The following is a 25,349-nucleotide window of genomic DNA, read 5'->3' as shown; positions in this document are numbered from 1 at the left end:
AGCTTCAATTTCTACATTTTGTAGTGGTGGACAGTAATACTTTCATTTAATGGGACTGTTGTGAAATAAATGAAATAATATATATAAATGGCTTGGCACAATTCCTGATTCACTATAAAGGTTAATGATGGTAGTTATTCTTGTGGCTCAACCTCACTTTTAAAATAAATTCTCTGGTACCGCTTTGGATTCAGAAGGACCAAATGATTTCTCCTTACAGAGATATAGGTTTGTATAACACATACCTTTGGTGATTAGTAAGAGAGAAGCCTTAGGGAAAAAAAAGGTAATCATAAAATAATTTCAGATGTATTAAGTATATAATGCACTCTACATATAATTTAATGTTGTAATCTACTATATCCCAGAATATTAAAAATCAGCTTGAAAAAACCTTTTATAAGTCTTTCTCCTGATATGAATTAAAGCTATAATTAAGTATACTAAAACGTTTCAGTACCCAAGAAACTTCTATAACTAATCTTTAGGGAAATAAATTTCAGATTCTGAAAAGCTGCTCAATGTACATTTCAGGCTGTATTTTCAAGTCACTCTTTCTGAAAGCACGCTTAAAATTCTAGCTTTCCTTTATCTCACTGCTTGAACATTCCATTAATTATCTGATTTCCCTCCCTCCCTCCTTCCCTCCTTCCTCCCTCTCTTCCTTCTTTTCTTTTGTTTTCTTTCTTTCTTTCTTTTTTTATTATACTTTAAGTTCTGAGATACGTGTGCTGAATGTGCAGGTTTGTTACACACGTATACATGTGCCATGGTGGTTTGCTGTACCCATCAATGTGTCATCTACATTAGGTATTTCTCCTAATGCTATCCCTCCCTTAGCCTCCCACCCACTGACAGGCCCTGGTGTGTGATGTTCCCCTCTCTGTGTCCATGTGTTCTCATTGGTCAACTCCCACTTATGGGTGAGAATATGCAGTGTTTGGTTTTCCGTTTCTGTGTTAGTTTGCTGAGAATGATGGTTTCCAGCTTCATCCACGTTCCTGCAAAGGACATAAACTCATCCTTTTTAACGGCTGGAGAAATAACGTCACACATCTACAACCATCTGATCTTACACAAACCTGACAAAAACAAGCAATGGGGAAAGGATTCCCTATTTAATAAATGTGAAACTCCTTATCCCAAAATAAAAATTAACTCAAGATGGATTAAAGACTTATACATAAGACCTAAAACCATAAAAACTCTAGAAAACCTAGGCAATACCATTCAGGACATAGACATGGGCAAAGACTTCATGACTAAAACACCAAAAGCAATGGCAACAAAAGCAAAAATTGACAAATGGGATCTAATTAAAGAGCTTCTGTACAGCAAAAGAAACTATTATCAGAGTGAACAGGTAACAGAATGGGACAAAATTTTTGCAATCTATCCATCTGACAAAGGGCTAATATCCAGAATCTACAAAGAACTCAAATTTACAAAACAAACAAACAACCCCATCAAAAAGTCAGCGAAGGATCTGAAGAGACACTTCTCAAAAGAAGACATATATGCAGCCAACGAACATATGAAAAAAAGCTCATCATCACTGGTCATTAGAGAAACGCAAATCAAAACCACAATGAGATACCATCTCATGCCAGTCAGAATGGCGGTCATTAAAAAGTCAGGAAACAACAGATTCTGTCACTTCTTAATCTTGTGGATTGGAAGCTTAAATTTTTCATCTTTGAAAAGAATCTCCCACTCATTGATTTAGTTTTGTACCAAATCTCAAGTCAACATTTCCATTTATAGGCAGAGTAGTTATCCAATTCAAAATCTGTTTCAAGTCTTTCTTCCACTAAAGACTATTTGGCTATTTTCCTCTAAATGTTTTCAGTCAAATTATTCTAAAAGAATAGGAATATTTGTAAAGATTAAAGAACAGGTATAATTTTAAAACACAGAGGAGTAGAAGAGTGTTATTAAATGCCAAGAAATGAACAATCACAGAAAGTTGTTACTTAAGACATTAGTCAATAATGTATTTTAAAACATTAAATAATGTATTTAAAACATTTAAATAATGTATTTAAAACTATTTTAAAACTTTTATAATCTTATTTAATGCTTAAGTTTCCCTTATACACTAAAATGAAAGTTGAAAAATAAAAGTATCTTTAATAAAAAAAGAAATAATCCAATTAAAAACCAAAAAATGTCAATGATTTTCTGTTAGCCTTCAACACTGCAGGTACGTTAGGTAGGCTTAAGTAATTTACAGCCACCAACAATTTGATCAACAGTATCAACTCAGTCAAACATTTGTAGATATATTTTGATTTCATCTAATCAAAATAGCATTACTATGTTAACTGAAGTACATATTACCATTACCACTGTCCCTCCGTACTCTCAATGCAAGGTACTTTCTATATATATGCTGGATCTTTCTTATGGTGTTAATTAACTTCAGGTCTTGGCATTGTCAGTAATTACACTAAACTCCAGTAGATATAATACTACTGAATTTTATTTATAGCAATAACCATGCTTTTGAAGCAATGAACATTATAATAAAGCATCTTTAAACAAAGATTGAGAGAAAAATTAGTCATCTAAATTCATAGTAATTTCCTACAAAGAGCTTCTGTATCTCTGTATGGCTAGTTTTCAATAAAGTTCTTAAAAAGATGCTTCTAAGATGATTTTGTCAAGACTACAAGATCAACTGAATGGAAAATAGTACCATATTTGCAAACAAAATCTGGCCATCCATGGGAACTAAAAGTAGGAAGCCTCGTAACAAGACTGTTACCTCCAAGGATCATTTTATGTAAGTCCTTCAGCATGTCACCAACTTACCCTAAAAATTATCACAGAACAAACTGAAACAACTTGGATATAGGTAAAAGTAGATTATTTTGTTTATTATGATATTTCAGTTGGGAACAGTTAGAGAGGATAAACTGAAAATGTAGTTGGCTAACACTCTAAAGATAGTGGAGACAATCAGATTTTGATACACTGTCTAAAATTAGTATATCAATAACAGTAAAAAAAATTGAAGTCTTATTTTGTTTGAATTCAATTAGCATACATACATACTGGTGAAATATGTATACTTTAAAACATTAATGTATAGAATTAAGATTATGATTCAGTTATGTACTTATTATTTTAAATGCATGCATATAGCTATTTCAAATAGAATAATTTTAGGGTTAAACTCCCAGGCTCTAAGGTTGGAATCTTTAAAAAGTAAATAAACATTTTTCTACTAAAATTTTACGTACTTTACTTCCTACAACAGTTTTCTAACAGTTCAAGTCAATTTCACACTAGGTGACCATGCATGAATGATACATGGAATTAGTTGTCACACAAAAGGGAAAATTTGATTGATCATATATAATTATAATTTATGTAAATTATTTCACATATTTAAATATTTAAAAATACATAATTAGCCCATTAATTGGCACATGCGTTAAAAAAAGAAACCTTATAAAACTTGCCTGTCTTCTGAAAGTGTACTGACAATGTGTAGGAGCGCCATTTTTTTGTTAACAGAAATTTTTTTTCTAGTTTAAATTCATCAGGAAGTTATAAACTTTCACTACAGTAAAAATGGAAGTAAATGAATAGTCAATTCAATATTTATGCTTAGTCAAGTATTATATAGTTAGTAATTTTAAACAAAATCATTAAAGTTTACAGATAAAGGATATCACTTACAAGCTGCTCTGATTTTACACTGTATAACTGGATGGTTTTTGCCACATTTTTTGACACAGCTAATGTGAGGTTTGTATCAACAGCAGCAACATTTAGTTCACTGGAGAAAATAAAACAGTTTTAAATATTAGCACCATTGTTCATCAACAAAGTAAAAGCAAGATAAAACTCAAACCCAATAAGCAATGTGGTTATTCTTTTTATAGATTTCACTGCTTCCAAGAACTGGTTGCATTGTTTCATTTTTACCACCTCAATTCAGCATTAGGAAAATGTGCCTGGAGACAGCTTCCTTAATGATCAGTTTCTCATTAATAAAAGCATGTCATATGTGGGTTCAGTCTGTCATTAAAGGAGTAAATCGTGTACAGATTTTTAAAGTCGCACTCTTGGTAAGACTGACAAAGTGCAATTAGAGGCATTGCATATCATAGACATCTGCAAGGAAATGACAGCTCTTGAATGGAAATGATGACCTTGAAGGGACACAGGCTAAAAATATAAATTACACATGATATATACTCAGTTTCTGTAGAAATTATGCCAATTCATGCTAGTTTGAATACAGTAGCTTTTTAAATAATATAAAAGCATAACAGGTCTATAATTACAAATTTTAAAATTTGGATTCTTAAAGTATTTTTTTGTCATGCTTCTTTTCAACTTTAACATTGGATTAATTGGGGCATTTGATCTGACTGCCAAAAAAAAATAATAATAATAAGGTATTTTATAAAGACCATGGAAAGAATACTAGAAATTAAAAATCATATAGAAACCCATATACAGATGGAAAGCAAGAAAAGTAATTATTGTCCCTGAAGTAGTAGAGTAAATCTTACCAGATTCTCTTTCTAAAGAAGTTGAAAGAGTTTGAAGCAATACTAGTGCATACTATGTGTAACGAAAATGCACTTTCATATAGTATTGAGACATAATTTTGTTAATGTTCACTTTTAAATTTTATTAAACACTAGCATAAGCATGATTCTTCCAGCTGTAGATTATATTTGATTACAGCATTGTCAAGTTGCATAGAGGAATGGGAGAGATTCCTCTTTAACATTTACATAAACAGGTCAAAGAGATCAAGTTACTAGGACCTACTCAGAACTTTGGAAAGTCAAGGCAATTGTGGAGAGATTTAAGACCAAGATGCTGGGCAGTCTAGACAATTTGTAGGTACATCTGCAGCAAAAGATATGCTTATGTATATTATTATACATGTGGCTTTTTATTTTTATTTTTTGAGACAGGGTCTCACTCTTGTCAGCCAGACTGGAGTGCAGTGGCGTGATCTCGGCTCACTGCGGCCTTCGCCTCTCGGATTCAAGTGATTCTGATGCCTCAGTCTCCTGAGTAGCTGGGGTTACAGGTGTGTGCCACCAGGCCCAGCTAATTTTTGAATTTTTACTAGAGATGGGGTTTCACCAGTATGGTCTCGAACTCCTGATCTCAGGTGATCCACCCACCTCCACCTCCCAAAGTGCTGGGATTACAGGCGTGAGCCACCATGCCTGGCCACCTGTGGCTTTTTAGTCTTACTCTTCCACACCTCAGAATCACCATCTTCTAATCTTTAAAAGAATTTAGACCTTGGTCTCATACTATTTTTTATTCCTTAAAATGTCCATCTCAAATGTACAGATCTACTATTATGACAACTTGTTGGTCATGACAGAAACTGAGATAATTTCAACTGCAAATTAGTCTGGACAACTTTTAAATAAGTGTCTAAAGCCAACAGTATATAATTACATTGTCTGCAGGCATTCAGGTGGCACCTCTGCTACGATACCTTCCCTTTTTAGAGTCCTAAAAGCTGTTACATTCACTTAAAAAGCTTAAAATAGCAAAACGCAAGCTAATCAAACTTATATTCTTATTTCTGCCATGAAGCACTTTCTGGAGTTTAGAATAAACAAAATTAACTTGTATGTTTTAGTTTCTCAATTTATAAAATCATTTATTGTATTTGATTTCTTGTATAATGTAAGAAATTTACTATGGTATAAACATTAGGTTTACTTTGCATCCTTGGCAAGATACAAAATAATTATAATAGATTATTTTTAGACTATATTTAAGGTATTTAAATTATTTTATTAATTGGAATTTCAAGTACTTACTATGTGTGCACTCATTTACTGTAAAATTCTTAATTGTGGGCCTAATTACTTGAATAATTTGAAAATAAATTAAAAAGGTACTGCTATCATATATCACTAACAAATACGGCAGTCATCTATCTTATGGCATGCCACTATATAAATACATACCTTGCTATAGTTTTAATAATACCATCAAGTTCTTCGGGGGAAGGAGAATTACGACCACCCGGGGGAAAAACCAAGTTGATAGGATCGAAGAGTCGAGATAAGCATTTTGATAGATAAGCAGCCTCATAGGGTTGTAGTGAGTCTTTCAAAGCCTTTTCTGGACTGTGGAAACAAAATTTTTTAAAAACTAACTTAAAACTGCACAGAACTAAATGCTATTGTATCAAGCTGTAAATATCTTTTTTAAAACCTCCCATAAAATGTAACTCTATATTAAGAAAAAGAAAATAATTTGTTTTACAATGTACATATTTACAAATATATTTCACAATTAAACATTCAGGACTATAGTAACTTTTCTTTTGTTGTTGTTGTGTTTTTTTTGAGACGGAGTCTCACTCTTGCCCCGGCTGGAGTGCAGTGGTGCAATCTTGGCTCACTGCAACCTCCACCTCCTGGGTTCAAGTGATTCTCCTGCCTCAGCCTCCCAAGTAGCTGGGATTACAGCTGTCTGCCATCATGCCCGGCTAATTGTTGTATTTTTAGTAGAGACAGGGTTTTGCCATGTTTGTCAGGATGGTCTCGAACTCCTGACTCCAGTGATCCACCTGCTTCAGCCTCCCAAAGTCCTGGGATTACAGATGTGAGCAACTGTGTCTGGCCTATATTAACATTTTAATTTCTACATAAGTCCCCACTATCAATGCACAATAATATGCACCAATACCTACTGTATTATCTGTTTCCTTAAACTAAAAGAATAACAGTAAAATCCTATTAATGCTAATGGGGGATATGCCTTTACTTGCAAATCCTACTTATAGAGTTATCAAAGCATATGGAAGAGAGACCAGCCTGCAGAGAGCTGCTCCATTAGCTTGGCCCTTTCCATCCACAGCTGCCTCCCTAATAAACCTCACTGTCTGAGAGGGAAGTGTACAGACTTAGGTTTTACGTTTTCCATTTTGTGTTCCATTTTGAGTTACTTTATTTTGTGAGACAAAATAAAAAGTATCTGTGAAAGTCCTAAAATCATGTAAATACTCCCAAGTAGTATTTTGTTACTGTGCTACTTTGTTTTATAATATTCTTCAAAATATCAAACTTAACCTGAGAAACATTTCTTTCCTGCTTGCACTTCCTGTATCTTTTATCTTCCTGTATCCTGAAATCATGCTGATTTTCATTTAGCAGTCAAACTATTTGATCTTACACTTTTCTTTCGACAATTACTATCAAATGTGTATAACCACTATTTTCATGTTTCCTTACTCCTATAATTAATTCAGTGTCTTCTCACATCATCCCTGTTTACAATCCTTTTACCAGCTTTTGCATTGTCTTTTTTCTTTTATAAAGAACAAATTTCCCTTCATCTAAAAAGTTAACCTTTAAAACATCTGACCTGCTTCTTCATGTATGTGAAACTTGGCTTTCTCTTTTTCTCACCCTTCTGGTGAACTGATAAGACCCAGAGATCAGAATGCTCTTGGCTCCAACATCATAATTCCATAGTTATCTCTTAATATTTTCTCATTCAATAAGTATTTCACTCAACACATATTTACTGAGAATACTATGCACCAGGCACTTTGTAAAGTGCTAGGAAGATAGAGATTAAGAGTGCTTTAGAGTTGTGAAGAAATTGGCAGGTAAAATGCTAATTATAATAATTTCTTTAATAGATGAAGATACCAAGACCATGATGGGAGCATGAAATAACTTAATATCTAAATCTGTCTGAAGCAATCCTCTGTTGAAGTCCGAGCCATCTATTTAAATGTCACTATTTGTACTCATGTCATCTACTGACCTCAGAAGCCTCTTACCACTTCTGCAGAAATTTTGGCACTGAATTATAAGAACACTTTCCCATTCTCCAAATCTACCATTAAAGATCTTTGGTGACTACAATGTCAAACATCTTTTCTAAAACATGTCCTATATTAAAAGTCTACATTTGTAATAACCTTTATTTTGGCTTTACTAGGGGGCTTCCCAATTTGAGTCATCACTTTGAACTGCTCCACCTCTAAGATCTTCAAGCTTAAAGGAAACTTTCTACATGCTCCACCTTCTATCTCTACTTTCCCTTCCACAAATATTAAGTCACTACAGTATTTGCCAAGTATTTCCTAGGTGCAGAACTACAGTAGAGAACTTGGTTTAAAAAAAATTCCCGGCTGGACCTGGTGGCATGGTGGCACGTGCCTGTAATCCCAGCTACTCAGGAGACTGAGACAGGAGAATTGCTTGAACCCAGGAGGAAAGGGTGTAGTGAGCCAAGACCATGCCACTGCACTCCAGCCTGGGCAACACAGCAAGACTCTGCCAAAAAAAAAAAAAAAAAAAATTCCCTGTCTTCTTAAAGCTTACATAGTAACAGGAGAGATATACACAAAAATAAAAATTTAAAATAAGTTAAATATGGAATACGATAAGTGCTAAGAGAAAAATAAAGCAAGGAAGATAGAGAATAACGTTTAAGTCTTTTTTCCTTTTTCATCCAATTTTAGATAGGATGAGGCAAAGGAAGGCTTACCGAGGGGCCCTGAAGGAAAAGAGGTAGCAAATTGTGTAGATTTTCAGGGAAATTGCTTTCTATGAGGAAAGAACAGCAAATACAAAGGCCCTGAGGAGAGACCATACCTGAGTGTGTTGCCCAGAGGAGCAGATCAAGTAACAGGAGGGTAGTGCAAGATAACATCAGAGAAAACAGATGAACTGAGTCATGTTGAGCTTTGTGAATCTGTAAGGGTGGTATATTTCACTCTAAAGAACTTGTTCTTTGACCTTATTGTAATTTATGCTACGTGACCCCTTCCTGCTTCCAGCCTCCATCAGTCAACCAGGTCTATATCATCCTTTTTCCATAGCTATCATTTCAAGGTGCTCTCATTAGCACCCTGATTTTTCCAATTCACCTTCCTTTCAAAGTTCTAAGAAAATCTTACCGAGATGTTCTCTATATCTGCTGCTAAGCTGGCCAAGTACTGCAGAGAAAAAAATGATTTCTACTGGACATTTATACAAACCTCTTTAATATTGAGAGACCTGAAGGTCAAAGTAATAACCTAAAATTCTACTTTTGCAACTCTTCAATCTTTTTAGGTAACTTTTTTCTTGGTTTTACCCTAAGGGCAAAACCACTGGCCATGACCTTTCTCAACTTGGCACTTCTCTCATTTTTCCCCTCCTACAACTTCATCTATTCTCTGTGACTTTCTTATTATTTCAATGAAAGAGGTAGCTTCATTCCTTTTTTAAAAATAAAAAATTCCCAGAATAATTTAACCTATCTCTTCTCATCCCATTATCTTTTTACCCAGATCTGATGGCTATACATTACATGTATCATGGCATCACTCTGTACTCCATATGTATAAATATTATGTGTCATTTAAAGAAAAAAGATATGTCAGCATAAAAAATATATAAAGACATATTCTAAGTAAAAAGGTTTTAATGGGAAATAACATACAAGAAGCAGGATTGCTATCTTGAACCTACACACAGAACAGGGTGGCCTCTGGTATGTTTGGAAAACAAAAGAAAGGCTGGGGTTTACTCGGGAAAGAGGAAGTTATACAAGTTGTTTTCAAAAAAAGTTTATTGGCACTGGCAGCATCTTATATAAGAGCTGGTGAGTTCTGATTGGTGAGTGTCATAAATTGCAAGGTAGGACTTGTAATTTTAGTGTTATGGTTAGGCCCTTGCAGTTTGGATTGGGCTTGTGAGATAGTGTGTCAGGCAAATGTTCTTGTACAAGTGGCTAACTGTCCCTGTGTGACTTGTGTAGTAAGCTGCAGTTTAGAAAAATTTCTTGTGATAGTTCTTGTTATCAGGCAAATCATGTGTGACAGCTCTCCCTTCATGACCCTCCCCCAGCTCTATTTTGCCAGGATTTGACACAAGTGACTCCATGTTGAATCTGACAACTTTCATATATATAATTTACATAGCATACCACCACTTGAATTCAATCACTGAAAGTACACAATTTGATGAATTTCATATATTCAGAGATCTGTGCAATCATCACCACAGTCAATTTTAGAACATTTTATCACCTCAAAAAGAATTCTTGTATCTTTAACAATAACACTCCACCTTCCTCACTCCATCTCCAGCCCCAATCAATCACTAACCTACTTTATGTTTCTATAGCTTTTGCTATTCTGGATTTGCATATGAATGGGATAATACACTGTGTGTGTCTGTGTATGTGTGTGTTTTACTGTCTTCTTTCACTTAGTATAATGTTTTCAAGGTTCATCCACATTGCAGGATGTACAGTACTTCATTTCTTTTTATGGGTAATATTGTATGTTTTAATTGTAATATTTCATTGTATTAATACAGCACATTTTGTTTACCCATTTGTCTGTTGACAGACATTTGGTTGTTTCCATCTTTTAGCTATCAGGAATAATGCTGCAATAAACATTTGCATACAAATGTCTATGTGAACATATGTTTTTATTTCCCTTGGGTATACATCTGGAGTGAAATTGCTGGGTCATACGGTAACTATGTTTAATAGTTTGAAGAGGCCGCACATGGTGGCTCATGCCTGTAATCCCAACACTATGGGAGGTTGAGGCGGGAGGATCCCTTGAGCCCAGGAGTTCAAGACCAGCCTGTGCAACAAAGTGAAACCACGGCACTACAAAAAATAAAATAATTAGCCAGGCATGGTGGTGTACGCCTGTAATCCCAGCTACTCAAAGGGTAAGGCGGAGGACTGCTTGAGCCTGAGAGTTAGAGGCTGCAGTGAGCTGTGATTGCATCACTGCATTCTAGCCTGGGCTACAGAGTAGGACCCAGTTTCAAGAAAAAAAAAAAAAAGTTTGAAGAACTGCCAAACCCTTTTCCAAGGCCCTGTACCACTTTAGATTTCCACCAGCAACATATGCGGACAGTAATTTCTCAACATCCTTGCCAACACTTGCTACTATTTGTCTTTTTGTTTATAGACATCCTAGGGGGTGTGATGTAGTAGCTCACTGTTGTTCTGATTTGTATTTTCCTGACCACTTTTTTCATGTGCTTATTGGTCATCTATGTTTTTTGGAGATATGTCTGCTCAGATCTCTTGTCCACTTTTTAATTGGGTAATTTGTCTTTTTATTGTTGATTTGAAAGAGTTCTTTATATATTCTGAAACAAGTCAATTGCCAGATATATGAGTCAGAAATACTTTCACTCACTCCTGATGATAATCCTTTGAAGCAGCAAAGTTTTTAATTTTCAGAAAGTCTAATATATCATTTTGTCTTTTGTTGATTGTGATTTTGGTGTCATGTCTAAGAATTATTTACCAAATCCTAATGCATAAAGATTTACCCATACGTTTTCTAACATATATATATATATATATATATGCAAATTTTTGTATCGATTGATTGGTTGAGATGGGGTCTCCCTATATCCAGGCTGGGTTCAAATTCCTGGGCTCAATTGATTTTCTCACCTCGGCTTCCCCAAGTGCTGGGAATTACAGGCATGAGCCACGGTGCCCAGCCTTGTTTTATATTTTTAATCTAATATTTAGATCTTTGATCTATTTTGAGTTAATTTTTGTATATGGTATGAAGGGCACCACTTCATTCTTTTGTATGTCACTATCAGCTGTCCCAGCACCATTTGTGTAAAAATAATTCTTTCTCAATGGAAAGAATGGTCTTTACACTTTTTGAAGACAGCTCACCATAGATTTATGGGTTTCTTTCTGTACTCTCAATTTTATGTTTATCCTTGTGCCAGGCACTACTATAGCATCGGATTAAAATTTCTTGTGAGCCCTCCTACATTCTTCTTCTTCTTCTTCAATATTGTTTTAACTATTCTGGGTCCCTTCAAATTCCATGAATTTTAGAATCACTTGTTACTTTCTACAAAGAAGTCAGCTGAGATTCTGATAGTGATAGTTAATGCACTGAATTGATATATATCAGTTTGGGGTGCATTACCATCTTAACAAGGTCAAGTCTTGCAATTCATGAACATGAGATATTTTTCTACTTATTTAGATATTTCTTTGAACAATATTTTATAGTTTTCTGAGTATAAATTTGCACTCCTTTTGTTAAAGTTATTCCTAAATATTTTATCTTTGTGGTGTTGTTATACATATTACATCCATTAATGTTAATAAACCCAACAATGAATTGTTATAATTATTACTTTACTATCTGCCATCATTTCCTAGCAAATTTCAGCTTTGTTCCTACCTACCTCCTGTGTGAAGTTATTTGCAAATGTATTAGGCACATATTACATTTCTAAATGTTATAGTCTCAACAATGCTTTTATGAAAGGAAAATTAAATCTTGGGACCCCAAACTTGCTATGCCAAAGATAAAAGTTAAGCTTGGAAATTGAGTTATGCAAAAAAACTTCCTTTCCTTTGTTCCCAAACAGCTGTAAGATGGAAGGCCACATCTCTCTCCAGGTGGCCTCCTTCACCCTGATCCTGTAAATTAACAGCTTATCTTCACATATAGGAACAATGACAATATTAGAAATAATTCTACTGCCCACCATGAGACAAATGCAGATTTGCTGAACATGAGACAAATGCTTAACTGACTGTTCCTGTACCCTCCTCTCCTTTCACATGTAACATGTGGATTCAGTGAGTGCTGATCAAAGCCTCACAAGAACGTGACCACTTATCTCACTACCTACCCTCCCCACTTTTTTCTTTTCCCCTTCTTCTCCTGCCCACTCTTTCCCCTTTAAATCTTGAAGTCCTCAAAACCCTCTTTGGAAAAACATCTAGGTCACAGATCCTTCAGTGATTAGAGTCTCCTTTTCCCAGGCACATCCTCAACCTGTGCAAAATATACCTCTAAATTAATAGAGACCTGTCTCAGACACTTTTTGTTTTATACATTCTATACATATTATTTTGTATAATTGCTTTTTAGGTCAGTTAAGAAGAAAATGTGTGTTTATATTTTCTTTTATAATTTCATAGTTACCTTTACTCTGTGGGGATTCAAATTATCTGGGGTCACTTGCTTCAACCTGAAGAACTTTCTTTAGTATTTCTTGTAAGCTGGAATGCTAGCAACACATTCCCTTTTTTAAATGAAGGAAAGTATTTTGCCTTCATTTTTGAAAGGACAGCTTTACTGGACACGGGATTCTTGGCTCATTTTTTTTCCTTTGAGCAATCTGAGCCCGCTACCTTTTGGCATCCTTTGTTTCTGCTGAGAAGTCAGCTGTTAATGTTATTGGGACTCCCTTATAAGTGAAGTGTAGTTGTATTTGGGAAGGGGGTGTGAGGAGTGTAAAGACAGGGTCTTACTATGTTGTCCAGGCTAGTCTTGAACTCCTGGCCTCAAGCGATCCTCCTGCCTTGGCCTCTTAAAGTGCTATGATTATAGGCATGAACCACTGCACCCAGCTGATGTATACTTTTTCCCTTGCTGCTTTCAGGGTTTTGTCCTTGACTTCTGACATTTTTACTATGATGTATCTGTTTGTGGATCTTTTTGCATTAATATTACTTGAGCTTCCTGGATGGATAGGCTACTGTATTTCAATAAATTGGGAAGGTTTCATTCATTATTTCTTCAAGTTTTTTTTCTCCATTACCTCTCTCCTCTCCTTGTGGTATTCCTATAATACAGATGTTGTTATTCTTAATGGTATCCCACATTTCCTTGAGGCTCTGTTTATTTTCTTCATTCTTTTCTCTGTTTTTTGATCTGTGTAATCTCTATCAACCTAGCTTCAAGTTGCTGAATTCTTATTTCTGCCAGTTCAAAGCTATTCACAGAAGTAAAGGAAGGCGTGAGGCACCATGACCAGCCAAAACTGGGCATTTTAGATACACTGTTGTAACTCTGGGTACTGGTCCCCTCAGCTCTACGGCTTGTTATTGTTGTTTGCTTTCTATCTGTTTAGTGGTTGGCTGGAATATTTTAATGAAGTCTCTCTCTCTCCCACAGTCTTAAATCTCTGATGTTCCTCAGCTAGACACAGTTTTGGGTATGCTCATAGTCACCTTGAGATGGCAGTACTAATGGCACGATTATCTTTGTCATTTTTTTCTGACCACACCTAAACTCCACTAACTGACTGCTCTACATTTGCAACAACGCCTTGAGGCATAAACTCCTCTACAAAGGCATCTATAAAGGAGCTAACCGTAGCTCCTTTGATAGAACAGTTTCTGAGGTCATGTTTGATATTTGTTCTGATTCCAGGAGGGCTCCTCCCAGCTGTTTTATTCTCCAGATCTCTCCTCAGAGCTAGTTTACCTTCAGCTATCTTCACTAGATCTACAAGTCTCCTCCCATTGCCTTTCACCACACTTCCAGGGTTTTTTTTGAGAATACCCTTAGGTTTAGACTTCTCTAGGTTCTGTTGCAAATGAAGTCATTTACTTCACAAAGAGACTCGGGGCTGTTTTTCTCTTTCTTTTTTCCTTTCTTTTCTTTTCCTTTTTCCTTTCCTCCTCTCCTCTCCTTTCTTTGCCTTTCTTTTTCTATCTCCTTCTTTTAGAAAAGGTGTTGCTCTGTCACCTAAGCTGGAGTATAGTGGTATGCTGCCTTGACTTCCCAGGCCCAGGTGATCATCCCACCTCAGCCTCCCAAGTAGCTGGGACTACAGGTGTAGACTACCAAGCCCAGCTAACTTTTTTATTTTTTGTGGACGGAGTCTGTTTTGCCCAGGCTGGTCTCAAATTCCCGGGCTCAAGCCATCTGCCTACCTTGGTCTCCCAAAGTGCTGGGCGACTACCACGCCTGACCCAGGACCTGTCTCATTGCCTGCCTCTACCCAAGTAAAAATCTTTATGCCAGGGCTCTGGACCTGAGGGTGGAGAAAATGGCAAGCTTCTATCTGACTGACACCTTGTAGAAGGCCAGGTCTCACTAATGTAGGCCTCCATAACAACTTTTTGCACTGACTGAATGGTTAAGTTAAATATTCAAAGCTGAAAGAGTCAGTGTCCTTATACAAAGGCTGGGATATAACAAAGCCCCCCAAGAGTTTTGCTTACGTCTTTCCTGGGCCTTAAAGCATGACAAGACAATGAAGGATTTCTTAACAGGACCCATTAAGGATTAAAAAAGTTTTATTAGAGATCTGAAGAAACTCTCCAGGCCTCCACAAACAAGTTTACAGGTGGTCTAAAGAACTCCCCAAACCTCCATGATTTAGTAGGAGACAAGATAAGAGTAATCACCCCAGCACCTGGGACCCATTTAGATTAAGTAATTTACTGAGGCTCCAGAGGAAGGTCTTCAAGACTCAGAACTTAGTTATAGATTAAAAGAAGTTAATCATTTATGTCTTTAGATGAATGCACTTACATGTAGACATATAGCTTACAAGGTATATAAGCTCTGGAAAACTTTGTAATTTTGAGTTGGTGTGGCGATATTTTCCGGGCCTTATCGCTGCAACTGGTTATAGAAATAAAAAACTCTCCTCCTCTCCAGCTAATCTGCATCTTGTTACTGGGCAGCAAGAAATAGCAGTCCAACCCTCAGTTTGGTCTGGGAACAACCTCACTCTAGGAAGTGAGCACTTGGTGGCAGGCAACTGCACGAGGTCCTTTCAGTTTATATTTCCTGGCAAAGAATCACTATTTCAAAAGCCCAGGCAAAGGTAATTAGGGCCCCAGTACTTTGAGTCTGCCATGCTCAAGGACCCATTCATTACGTGGGAATTGGGCACAATATGGCAGCTCCCTACTCCTGACCTCACTTACCTGAAAGTCAGCCTCAGCAACTTCCTGCTGAGGGCATTATGAATAATATTGAGGCCCTGCTCTTCCCAGGAAGAGAGCCTTCCAGCTAGGAGCTAGAAGAGAGGGAGCCCTATGTTCTTGGCTACTGCAATCTAGAGAACAATCTCCATTTCACTAAGCTGAGGCGGGTAAGACAGGAACAATCTTGGCTCAAATACCTTAGGCTCCAGTTTTTCTGACCAAATTTTCATAGACTTTCTTGAATAGATGTTGCTTCCTCTTGCTGTTTGCTCTTAGGACCATTTCTGGACTCCAACTTAAATGAACTCATTCTTTGGGGCGCCACACTGCTTTGAGTTGTCCTCCTATCTCACCATTTTTTTCTGTCTTTGTCTCCTTTGTAAGCTGCCACTCCACTGACTAATCTATACATGCTGGTATCTTTCTTGGACCAAGGCTCTCTCTTCTCTCTCTCTATACATCTTTCCCTATGTAATCTCTTCCAGTTCCATGATTTTAAAAAATGTACATGATGATAGCAGGGTGAGGTGGCTCAGGCCTATAATCCCACACTTTGGGAGGCTGAGGCGGATGGATCATCTGAGGTCAGGAGTTCAAGACTAGCCTGGCCAAAATGGCGAAACTCTGTCTCTACTAAAAATACAAAAATTAGCCGGGCATGGTGGTATGCGCCCTTAATCCCAGCTGCTCAGGAGGCTGAGGCAGGATCATCACTTGAACCCGGGAGGCAGAGGTTCCAGTCTGGGTGACAGAGCAAAGTAAAAAAAAAAGAGAGAAAGAAAGCAAAGTGCATGATGATGACTTCCAAGTACGTATTTCTAGTCCTGACTCATATTTAATTACCTTTTCAACGACTCTATTTGCATTTTCAATTCACCAGTTTCAAAAGAATTAAATACAATGTATTAATTAAATACAATGCTTTGAAAAAATTCTTCCTATCTTAACCACTCAGTCTTCCACCAACTAGTCGTATCCTTGATTCCCCTGTCCTCTCAAATCCATGGCTTGCCCTCTATATATCCTGCTTCAAAAATACATCTTGAATCAATCTGACCAAATTACCACCTTATCTGCTCATCCTAGTTCAAGTTATTATCATCTCTTATCTGGATAAGCAAAATAGCTTCCATCTTCCACTTCCCCAACTCTGTGCTGCCCCCCCTTAGTTGTCTATATAGCAGTCAGAGTGCTAATTTTAACATGTTTATCAGTTCACATCATTCCTCTAAATCAATGGTTTCTCACTTTATTAGGATAAACTCCAAGCCCTTTACCATTGCCTATAAAGCTCTACATGATCTCACATTTCCTTTCCTCTCTGATCCAATCTGAAACACTTCCCTTTTTTGTTCACTATGTTCCAGCTGCACTGGCTTCTTTCTGTTCTTCAAACCTCCTCATCTTAATTTTCTTTTCTTTTTTTTGAGACGGAGTCTTGCTCTTTGTCCAGGCTAGAGCGAAGTGGCGCGATTTCGACTCACTGCAACCTCCACCTCCTGGGTTCATGCAGTTCTCCTGCCTCAGCTTTCCGAGTAGTTGGGGTTATAGGCATGTGCCACCATGCTCGGCTAATTTGTGTGTGTGTGTGTGTGTGTGTGTGTGTGTGTGTGTGTGTGTGTATGTGTGTGTGTATATATATATTTTTTGTAGAGACAGGATTTCACCATGTTGGCCAGGCTAGTCTTGAACTCTTGACCTCAAGTGATCCACCCTCCTCAGCCTCTCAAAGTGCTTAGATTATAGGCGTGAGCCACCGCGCCCAGCTTTAATTTTCCTAAGGCCTCTAAATTTGTTCTTCTGACTGCAAAAACCTTACTCTCAATTTCCCCTGGTTGATTCTTTCACACTATTTAGATCTAAGGTCAAATGTTACCGCCTCACAGAAACTTTCTCTGACATCCTATATAGTAAGCAACTCTATAGCATTATTTTATTTTCTTCACAGCAATTATCACTACTGAAAATTTGACACGAGTAATGAATCATGAAAAATGATACCCTGGCTATTCATATTTTGATTCTGTGCTGATTCCTCTAGGGCCTGGTTCCATTCGTTCTCTTTTCTTTCTTACAGCTCTCATCTCTTTTTCTCTCCACTGGCTACTTCCATCTATGAAAACTCAACTCTTCCTTGTTTGTGTCCTTGAACCCTCATGATTTTTTGACATCTTGGAATATGGCTCCTATATCTTGTTTTCCTCACCAATCACTTTACTGTATTCATCTCCAAAAAGTGACAATAATATCCTATTAGTGAAAACACAGTGGCTTTTTTCGCTCTAATTTGCTTTCCCTCCATTGAATTTACCGTTTTATTTTATTTATTTTTTGAGTCTTGCTTTGTCACCCAGGTTGGAGTGCAGTGGCACAATCTTGGCTCACTGCAACATCCGCCTCCCAGGTTCAAGCCATTCTCTTGCCTCAGCCTCCCAAGTAGCTGGGATTACAGGCGTGCACCATCGTGCCTGGCTAATTTTTTGTATTTTTAGTAGAGACAGTGTTTCAACATTTTGGCCAGACTGGTCTTGAACTCCTGACCTCAGGTGATCCGACTACGTTGGCCTTCCAAAGTGCCCTTCCTTGTGCCCTCCCTCCCTCCCTCCCTCCCTTCCCCTCCTCCTCTCTTCCTTTCCTTTTTTCCTTTTTCTTCTTTTCTTTTCTTCTTTCTTTTTGTCTTTCTTTCACACAACGTAACATATATTCCTTTTACATAAAAGCAGAAAATGCAAAATTAGGATTCCACCTCCTGGAAATAAACTACTGTTACTGTTTGCTTTGTGTATTTCTAGACCTTTTTTAGTGCATGCACATAGATTTAAAAATAAAACTAAGGCAGAAATAGAATGCTCTATTTGCTACTTTATATATACTTTTAAAAAAATGTGATGTATAATTAAATCTTTGTAGGTCAACAGACATAACAGACATAGGTTCTGTTCTCTTTTGCCCTCTCTATTAGGCCTTACTGAATCTGCATATTATAAAAGAGTTATTGAGAAGGTAATCTGGTCTCATTTTATGATTCTAACCTATAATGGCCATGTATTTTGCCAGTCAAAACTACTCCTTTTTTTTTTTTTTTTTTTTAAAGGGAGACAGGGTCTCACTATGTTGTCCAGGCTGGCCTCTAACTCCTAGGCTCAAGAGATCCTCCCAGGTAGCTAGGATTACAAGCATGTGTCACACTGCCCAGCACTAGTCAGTACTTCTACATACTGTATTCTACTAGTCAGAGCTTCTAACTATACGGGACACAAATTCAACTAGATGTATTTAGGAATAAAATTAAAAGAGAAACAAACAACTGTTTAAACAGCACCCATGAGTCTATCCAACATTTTTCTTACATGGTAGGTGATAAGAAACTGCTACTGCTTTAGCCAGGCTTGACACAATAAATATGATTCTAGTGTTTAAAGAAAGGTGTGAAAGCCAATCACCTGATCTGATGCTCAAATTGAAAGTTTAAAATACTCTTTCAATTTTGGAGGAAAAGCTGGGCAGGCTAAACTTGCTGAGATTGTATATTGGTTTCCAATATGGCTCCTAAATATGGCTATACTACTATACTTCATGGGTGACCTAAGAGATTTTCAGGGGTAATTTTGACTATACAGTTGGACCTCCGTTTTTGCAAATTCTACATCCAAGGATTAAACCAACCATGGATTGAAAACCTAGTTAGGCCTACAATAGTTGTGGCTATAATGAAACATTTATTCACATTTTTTCTTATCATTCTCTAAGCAATATAGTGTAATAACTCTATGCATAGCATTTACATTGTATTAGGTATTATAGGTAACCTAGAGATGATGTGCATAGGTTATATGCAAATATTATGTCATTTTTACATAAGAAACTCGAGCTTCCCAATGGGTCCTGGAACCAATCCCCTACAAATACCTAAGTGCTTTTTTTTTTTTTTTTTTGAGACAGGGTGTCATTCTGTCACCCAGGCTGGAGTGCAGTGGCATGATCTCAGCTCACTGCTGCCTCCATCTCCCAGGTTCAAGCGATTTTCCTGCCTCAGCCTCCTGAGTAGCTGGGATTACAGGCGAGCGCCACCATGCCTAGCTAATTTTTGTATTTTTAGTACACACGGGGTTTTACCATGTTGGTCAAGCTGGTCTCGAACTCCGGACCTAGTGATCCACTCCACTTTCTCTTGACACGTTGACTGAGAACCTATCCCAGCATAAGATTTATCTCCCCTGTCATTTCTGAACACCCAAGTTCCTTTTATGTCACATTTATGCAAGTGGTCCATCAATAAATGATACCATCTGAGGTAATTACAGGTATATTACAACATCGATTAAAATACAGTGACCACAACATGATCATCTACCAGCTTCTCAACATCCTACTTAGTGTTACACTTTAAAATTGACTCCGGCAGGAGGCAGAAGTGTTCAACTAAGGGTGAAAATTGACTTCTTCAGTTAAAAGTCTTGCAAAGTCTTTTAAGGTATACAAATACATTACAAATATTTAGAGACTTGGTGTATACTTAATTTATAATTTAAAATAAAAATAAAAGATAAAATTTAAAATAAAAATAAAATTAAGATGCCAACTAACAGGTCAAATTAAAGAAACATACTCATAATCTGGCATTTTTGGTATGAATATATCTTGTGCATCATCTTCCATGTGTTGTAGGTCAACATAGAGGTCTGTAGTTCCACTTGCATTAAAATTCCCTTGGATATTCTGACTGTATTGTTGAAGACGCTTCCATAAGTCATTATAAAGACGTAATAATTTGGGGTATTCTCCCTCAAATGCCTGCTTCAAAAACATAGAAGCTGCCAAGCAAAACAAGAACATGAATTAGATAAATGAAAATAAAATGTGGTAAATAAATGTTTCTTCTGCATATGAAGATATTGTTCCAAATAACCCATACTATAGGGCAAACCAAAGATGTGTTCTAATGAGGTCTTTTATAGTAATGCTAATAATAATAATTTTCCACTTCGACTCACTGCACTTGATATGCAGGCCATATATTTTGAAACACAATCTATACTAAAAAATGGAAAAACCCACAATTGTAGTTGAAGATTTCAATTCCTTTTTCAAGAATCAAGAAAATAAGTACACAGAAAATCGCGACAGAAAACCCGACAGCGCTAAAACCCAATTGACTTAATTTACATTCATACAATACTTCATGCAAAACAGCAAACACACATTCTTTTCAAGTGCACATGGAGTATGTACCAAGATCAACAATATTTGGTTCCATTAAACAGGTCTCAATACATCGAAAAGGCTTCAAACCATACAAAGCTTGTTCTCTAACCAAAATAGTTTTAGATTAGAAATTAGTAACAAAAAGATACCTGAAAAGAATCCTGAAATATTTGAAACTACAAAATGCTTCTAAATAACCCATGGATCAAAAAAGAAATCAAAAGGGAAATTCGAAGTATTCTGAACTGAACGAAAATTATAACACAACACATCAAAATTTGTGGGATATCAACAAGGGAGTACTTGGGGGAAATTTATGCAAATACTTACATTTGAAAAGAAGAAAAGTTTCAAATCAATTACCTAAACTTCCATTTTAAGAACATGGAAAAAGAAGGGCAAATAAAAACCAAAGTAAACAGAAGAAATAAAATAATAAAGCTCTGAACAGACATCAATGAACCAGAAAATGAAAACAAGAAACACTGAAACTAAAAACTGGTTCTTTGAAAAGATAAGTAAAATTGACAAACTTCTAGCCAGATGGATTAGGAAAAAAGAGTAGAAACAAATTATCCATATTAAGAATAACAGAGGTGATCTCATTACATATTACAAAATATTCTGCAGATACTAAAAGAGTAATAAAGGAATTATAAACAACTTTATGTGAATAAATTTGAAAACTTTCATGAAATACACAAATTCCTTGAAAGATACAAACTAACAAAGCTCACTCAAGAAGCAACAGATAGACTGAATAACACTATACCTGTTGATTCTTTTAGTTAAAATCTTCCCACAAAGAAAACTTCAGGCTTAGATGACCTTAGTGGTGAATTTTATCAAGCAGTTTAAGAAACAAATAAAAGCAATTGTATACCAATTCCCAATTCATTCTGAGGCAAGCACTGCCCTGACATAAAAACCACATATTAAAAGAAAAATAAAAACTACAGAATATTCCTTATGAAGATAGATGCAAGAATTATAACCAGAATTTCATCAAATCTAGTCAAACAATATATAAAAAGAATAATCCATCATGACCAAGGAGATCTATGTCAGAAATTCATAGTTGGCATACATATACATATATATATACACACACACACCTGGAATTACATATATATAACATGTATCTATCTATCTATCTATCTATCTATCTATCTATCTATCTATCTATCTATCTAATTATCTATCTATCTATCTAAATAAATGGGGTCCCACTATATTGCCCAGGCTGTTCTTTAACTCCTAGGCTCAAACAGTCTTCCTGTCTTGGCCTCCCAAAGTGTTGGGATTACAGACATGAGCCAACATACCTGGTCAGCTTAATGTTTTAAAATCAATCAATGTGATGATTCATCTTTTAACAAACTAAAAAGAAAAAGTGTATGCTCTTTTCAATAGATGAAGGAAAAGCATTTGAAAAAAAATCTAACATTCACTCCTAATAAAACACTCAGGACTAACTAGGAACAGAAAGGAACATATCCTTAAACTAAGAAAAGGCATCTATGAAAAACTACAGCTAATATAATACTTAAGAGAATAAGTAATACTTTTGCTCAGAAATCAGCAAGAAGACAACAATGTTAGCTTTCACCACTTCTAATCAACATATCCTAGAGGTTCTGGCCAGTGTAAAGAGGCCTAAGTAAATAAATAAGACATTCAGATTGGAAAGGCACACAGTCTTTTTAGACAGACAATATACAAGCATCTATATGGAAAATCTGATGGAATCTGTGAGAAAAGCTACTAGAGTTAACATAATAACTGAATTTAGCAAAGTTGCAGGATATAAGATTAATGTGCAAAATTCAGTTGTATGTCTATATACTAGCAATGAACAATCAGAAGTTGAAATTTTAAAAGAATACAATTTGGAATAGCACAAAAAATATGAAATACTTAGATATATCTGACAAAAGGGGAAATAGGTACACACTGAAAACTGCAAAAACAATGCTGAGATAAAGAAGACCTACATAAATGGAAAGTGGTAACATTCATAGTTCAAAGATTCAATATTGTTAAATGTAAATTATCCCTAAATTAATCTATATATTAAATGCAATCTAATTTAAAATCTATGCAGGCTTTCTTTTAGTAGAAATTGAAAAAATGATCCAAAAATCATATGAAAATGTAAAGAACCCACAATAGTCACGGCAACTTTGAAAAACAACAACGTTGGAGTACTAATATGATCTGATTTCAAGACATACAAAACTATAATAATCAATACACTGGTACTGGGGTAAAACAGACACATAGATTAATGGTGCAGAATAGCGAGTACAAAAATAGACCCACACACATCTGGGAGACTGAATTTTGAGGAAGGTGCGGACACAACTTAGTGGACACAGGGTAGAGTTCACCAAATGATACTGTAACAACTGAAGAGCCATATGCAAAAAAAAATCCTCTTTAACCCACACTCTATACCTTATACAAAAATTAACTCAAAAAAGATTAAATCTTCTAAAAGAAAACATCTGAGGGAACTTTTCTGTTCTTGAGTTAGACATGATATGAAACCAAAAGTATGGTCCATAAAAGAAATTTGATAAACTGGACAACATCTAAATTAAAAGTGTCTGCTCTTCAAAAAAAATACTGCTAAGAAAATGAAAAGACACGCCCCAGAAAGGGAAAATCAATTTCACATATCTGATGAAGCACTTGTATCTGAAACACATAAAGAACTCTCAAGTCTCAACAAGAAAATAGCCTAACTTCAAAAATGGGACCTTTATCAAAGAAGGTATATGAATGGCAAATAAACCATGAAAAAAAATGCTCAACTTCTTTAGTCAATAGGGAAATGCAAATTAAAACCACAACGAGATACAACTATATAACTGTTCAAGTGACTAAAATTAAAAAGAGTGACCATATCACGGCCAAACACTGTGGCTTGTGCATGTAATCCCAGCACTTTGGGAGGCTGAGGTGGATGGATCATCTGAGGTCGGGAATTTGAGACTAGCCTGGCCAACATGGTGAGACTCCGTCTCCACTAAAAACACAAAAATTAGCCGGGTGTAGCTGTAATTCCAGCTATTCAGGAGGCTGGGGCACAAAAAACAGGAGGCAGAGGTTGCAGTGAGCTGAGATTGTGCCACTGCACTCCAGCCTGGGCAACACAGTGAGACTCCGTTACAAAAAAAAAAAAAAATAACCATATCAAATATTGGCAAGGATAAACGAACTAGAACTCTTACATAGCTTGTGGAGATAAAAAATTGCATACTCACTTTGCAAAAGAATTTAGCATTTCATTAAAATGTTAACTATATACCTAAATATTGTTAAATCATTCTGCTTCTAGATATTTATCCAAAAAAAAAAAAAAAGTATATGTCTATATAAGGAACTGTACCTGAATATTCACAGTATCTTTATTTGTAGTAGCAAAAACTGGAAACAACTCAATGTCCATCAACAGGCCAATGCATAAGCAAACTAATATATCCATGCAATGGAATAATATGCAGCAACAAAAACAAACTACAATATAGTTGAATCTCAATAAAATCATGCTGTGTGAAAGAAGCCAAACAAATAAGAATATAAAATATATGCTAAATCATTCAATTTGTACAAAATTCTGGGAGCTACAAACTACCATAGAGTAACAAAAAGCAGATCAGTGTTTGCCTGGGGGTGGGGGAGAGAGATAGTAGAGAGAGTAATTATGAAGCTGTACAAGGAAACTTTTGGGAGTGATGAATATGCTCATTGATTGCTTGTTGTGATGATTTCAGGGGTGTGATGATTTCATACGTGAAAACATATCAAATTGTATACTTTCAAGACGTGTTGTTTATTGTATGCCAGCTATACCTCAGTAAAGCTATTTAAGAGAAATTATCTCAGAGAAAACTTCTTTGGCCTTCCTCTTCCCTGATAAAGCAGCAATCCCCCATGGGCCTCAAGTAACCCTATATGTTCTTTCAGGGCATGCCAATAATGCGAGGCCCTGGGTTTGCTCTTGTATTTGACAAGAAATCTTGAGAGACACGGTAACATCATCCTGCAGACAGAGAGCCGACTTGTTTACTATTCACTACAAAAGTGGTAGTTTCTTCAAGCTCAAAGTTCCTTACCTTCCATGCAATCTCTCTGTATACGTACCATCCACATGGGCCCATGTCATATCTCCCTATAATATTTGGAGGCATGTGAAACTAAAACACAATATGCTAATGCTCATAATTCTTGCTGTGTTGTAATAAAGTTCTTTTTCTCTAACCCAGGAGTCTCATGTCTTCGGACAATATTCATAAAACTATGGCAGTTTAGCCTTTTTAAGAGAGATAAAATCTCAGATCCTTCAGTTTTTGAACTTCCCCAATCAAAATCAAAATATTTCTTTGGTAATTCTCTCACAACAATCTGTTCTTTGCTTTTTTTTTTTTTTTTTTTTTTTTTTT

At 36.0% G+C, this 25,349-nt stretch overlaps 1 protein-coding gene across 1 annotated transcript in view; it reads right to left on the bottom strand.

The window, feature by feature from the left end:
• Window positions 1-25,349, bottom strand: part of COG5 (component of oligomeric golgi complex 5) — a 375,408-nt gene that overhangs the window by 79,132 nt on the left and 270,927 nt on the right. Inside the window, exons 12-14 of the mRNA XM_017889562.1 lie at window positions 20,306-20,510; window positions 5,967-6,128; window positions 3,688-3,787 (exon numbers count right to left, since the gene is read on the bottom strand). Of these exons, the coding sequence (XP_017745051.1) occupies window positions 3,688-3,787; window positions 5,967-6,128; window positions 20,306-20,510 (467 nt within the window). The remainder of the gene's footprint in view (window positions 1-3,687; window positions 3,788-5,966; window positions 6,129-20,305; window positions 20,511-25,349) is intronic.

The sequence above is a fragment of the Rhinopithecus bieti genome, unplaced genomic scaffold (assembly GCF_001698545.2).
Source record: "Rhinopithecus bieti isolate Rb0 unplaced genomic scaffold, ASM169854v2 scaffold_18688, whole genome shotgun sequence".
Lineage (NCBI taxonomy): Eukaryota > Metazoa > Chordata > Mammalia > Primates > Cercopithecidae > Rhinopithecus > Rhinopithecus bieti.
Note: the sequence above shows the minus strand (reverse complement) of the source record. Positions and strands in the feature narration are given on the sequence as shown.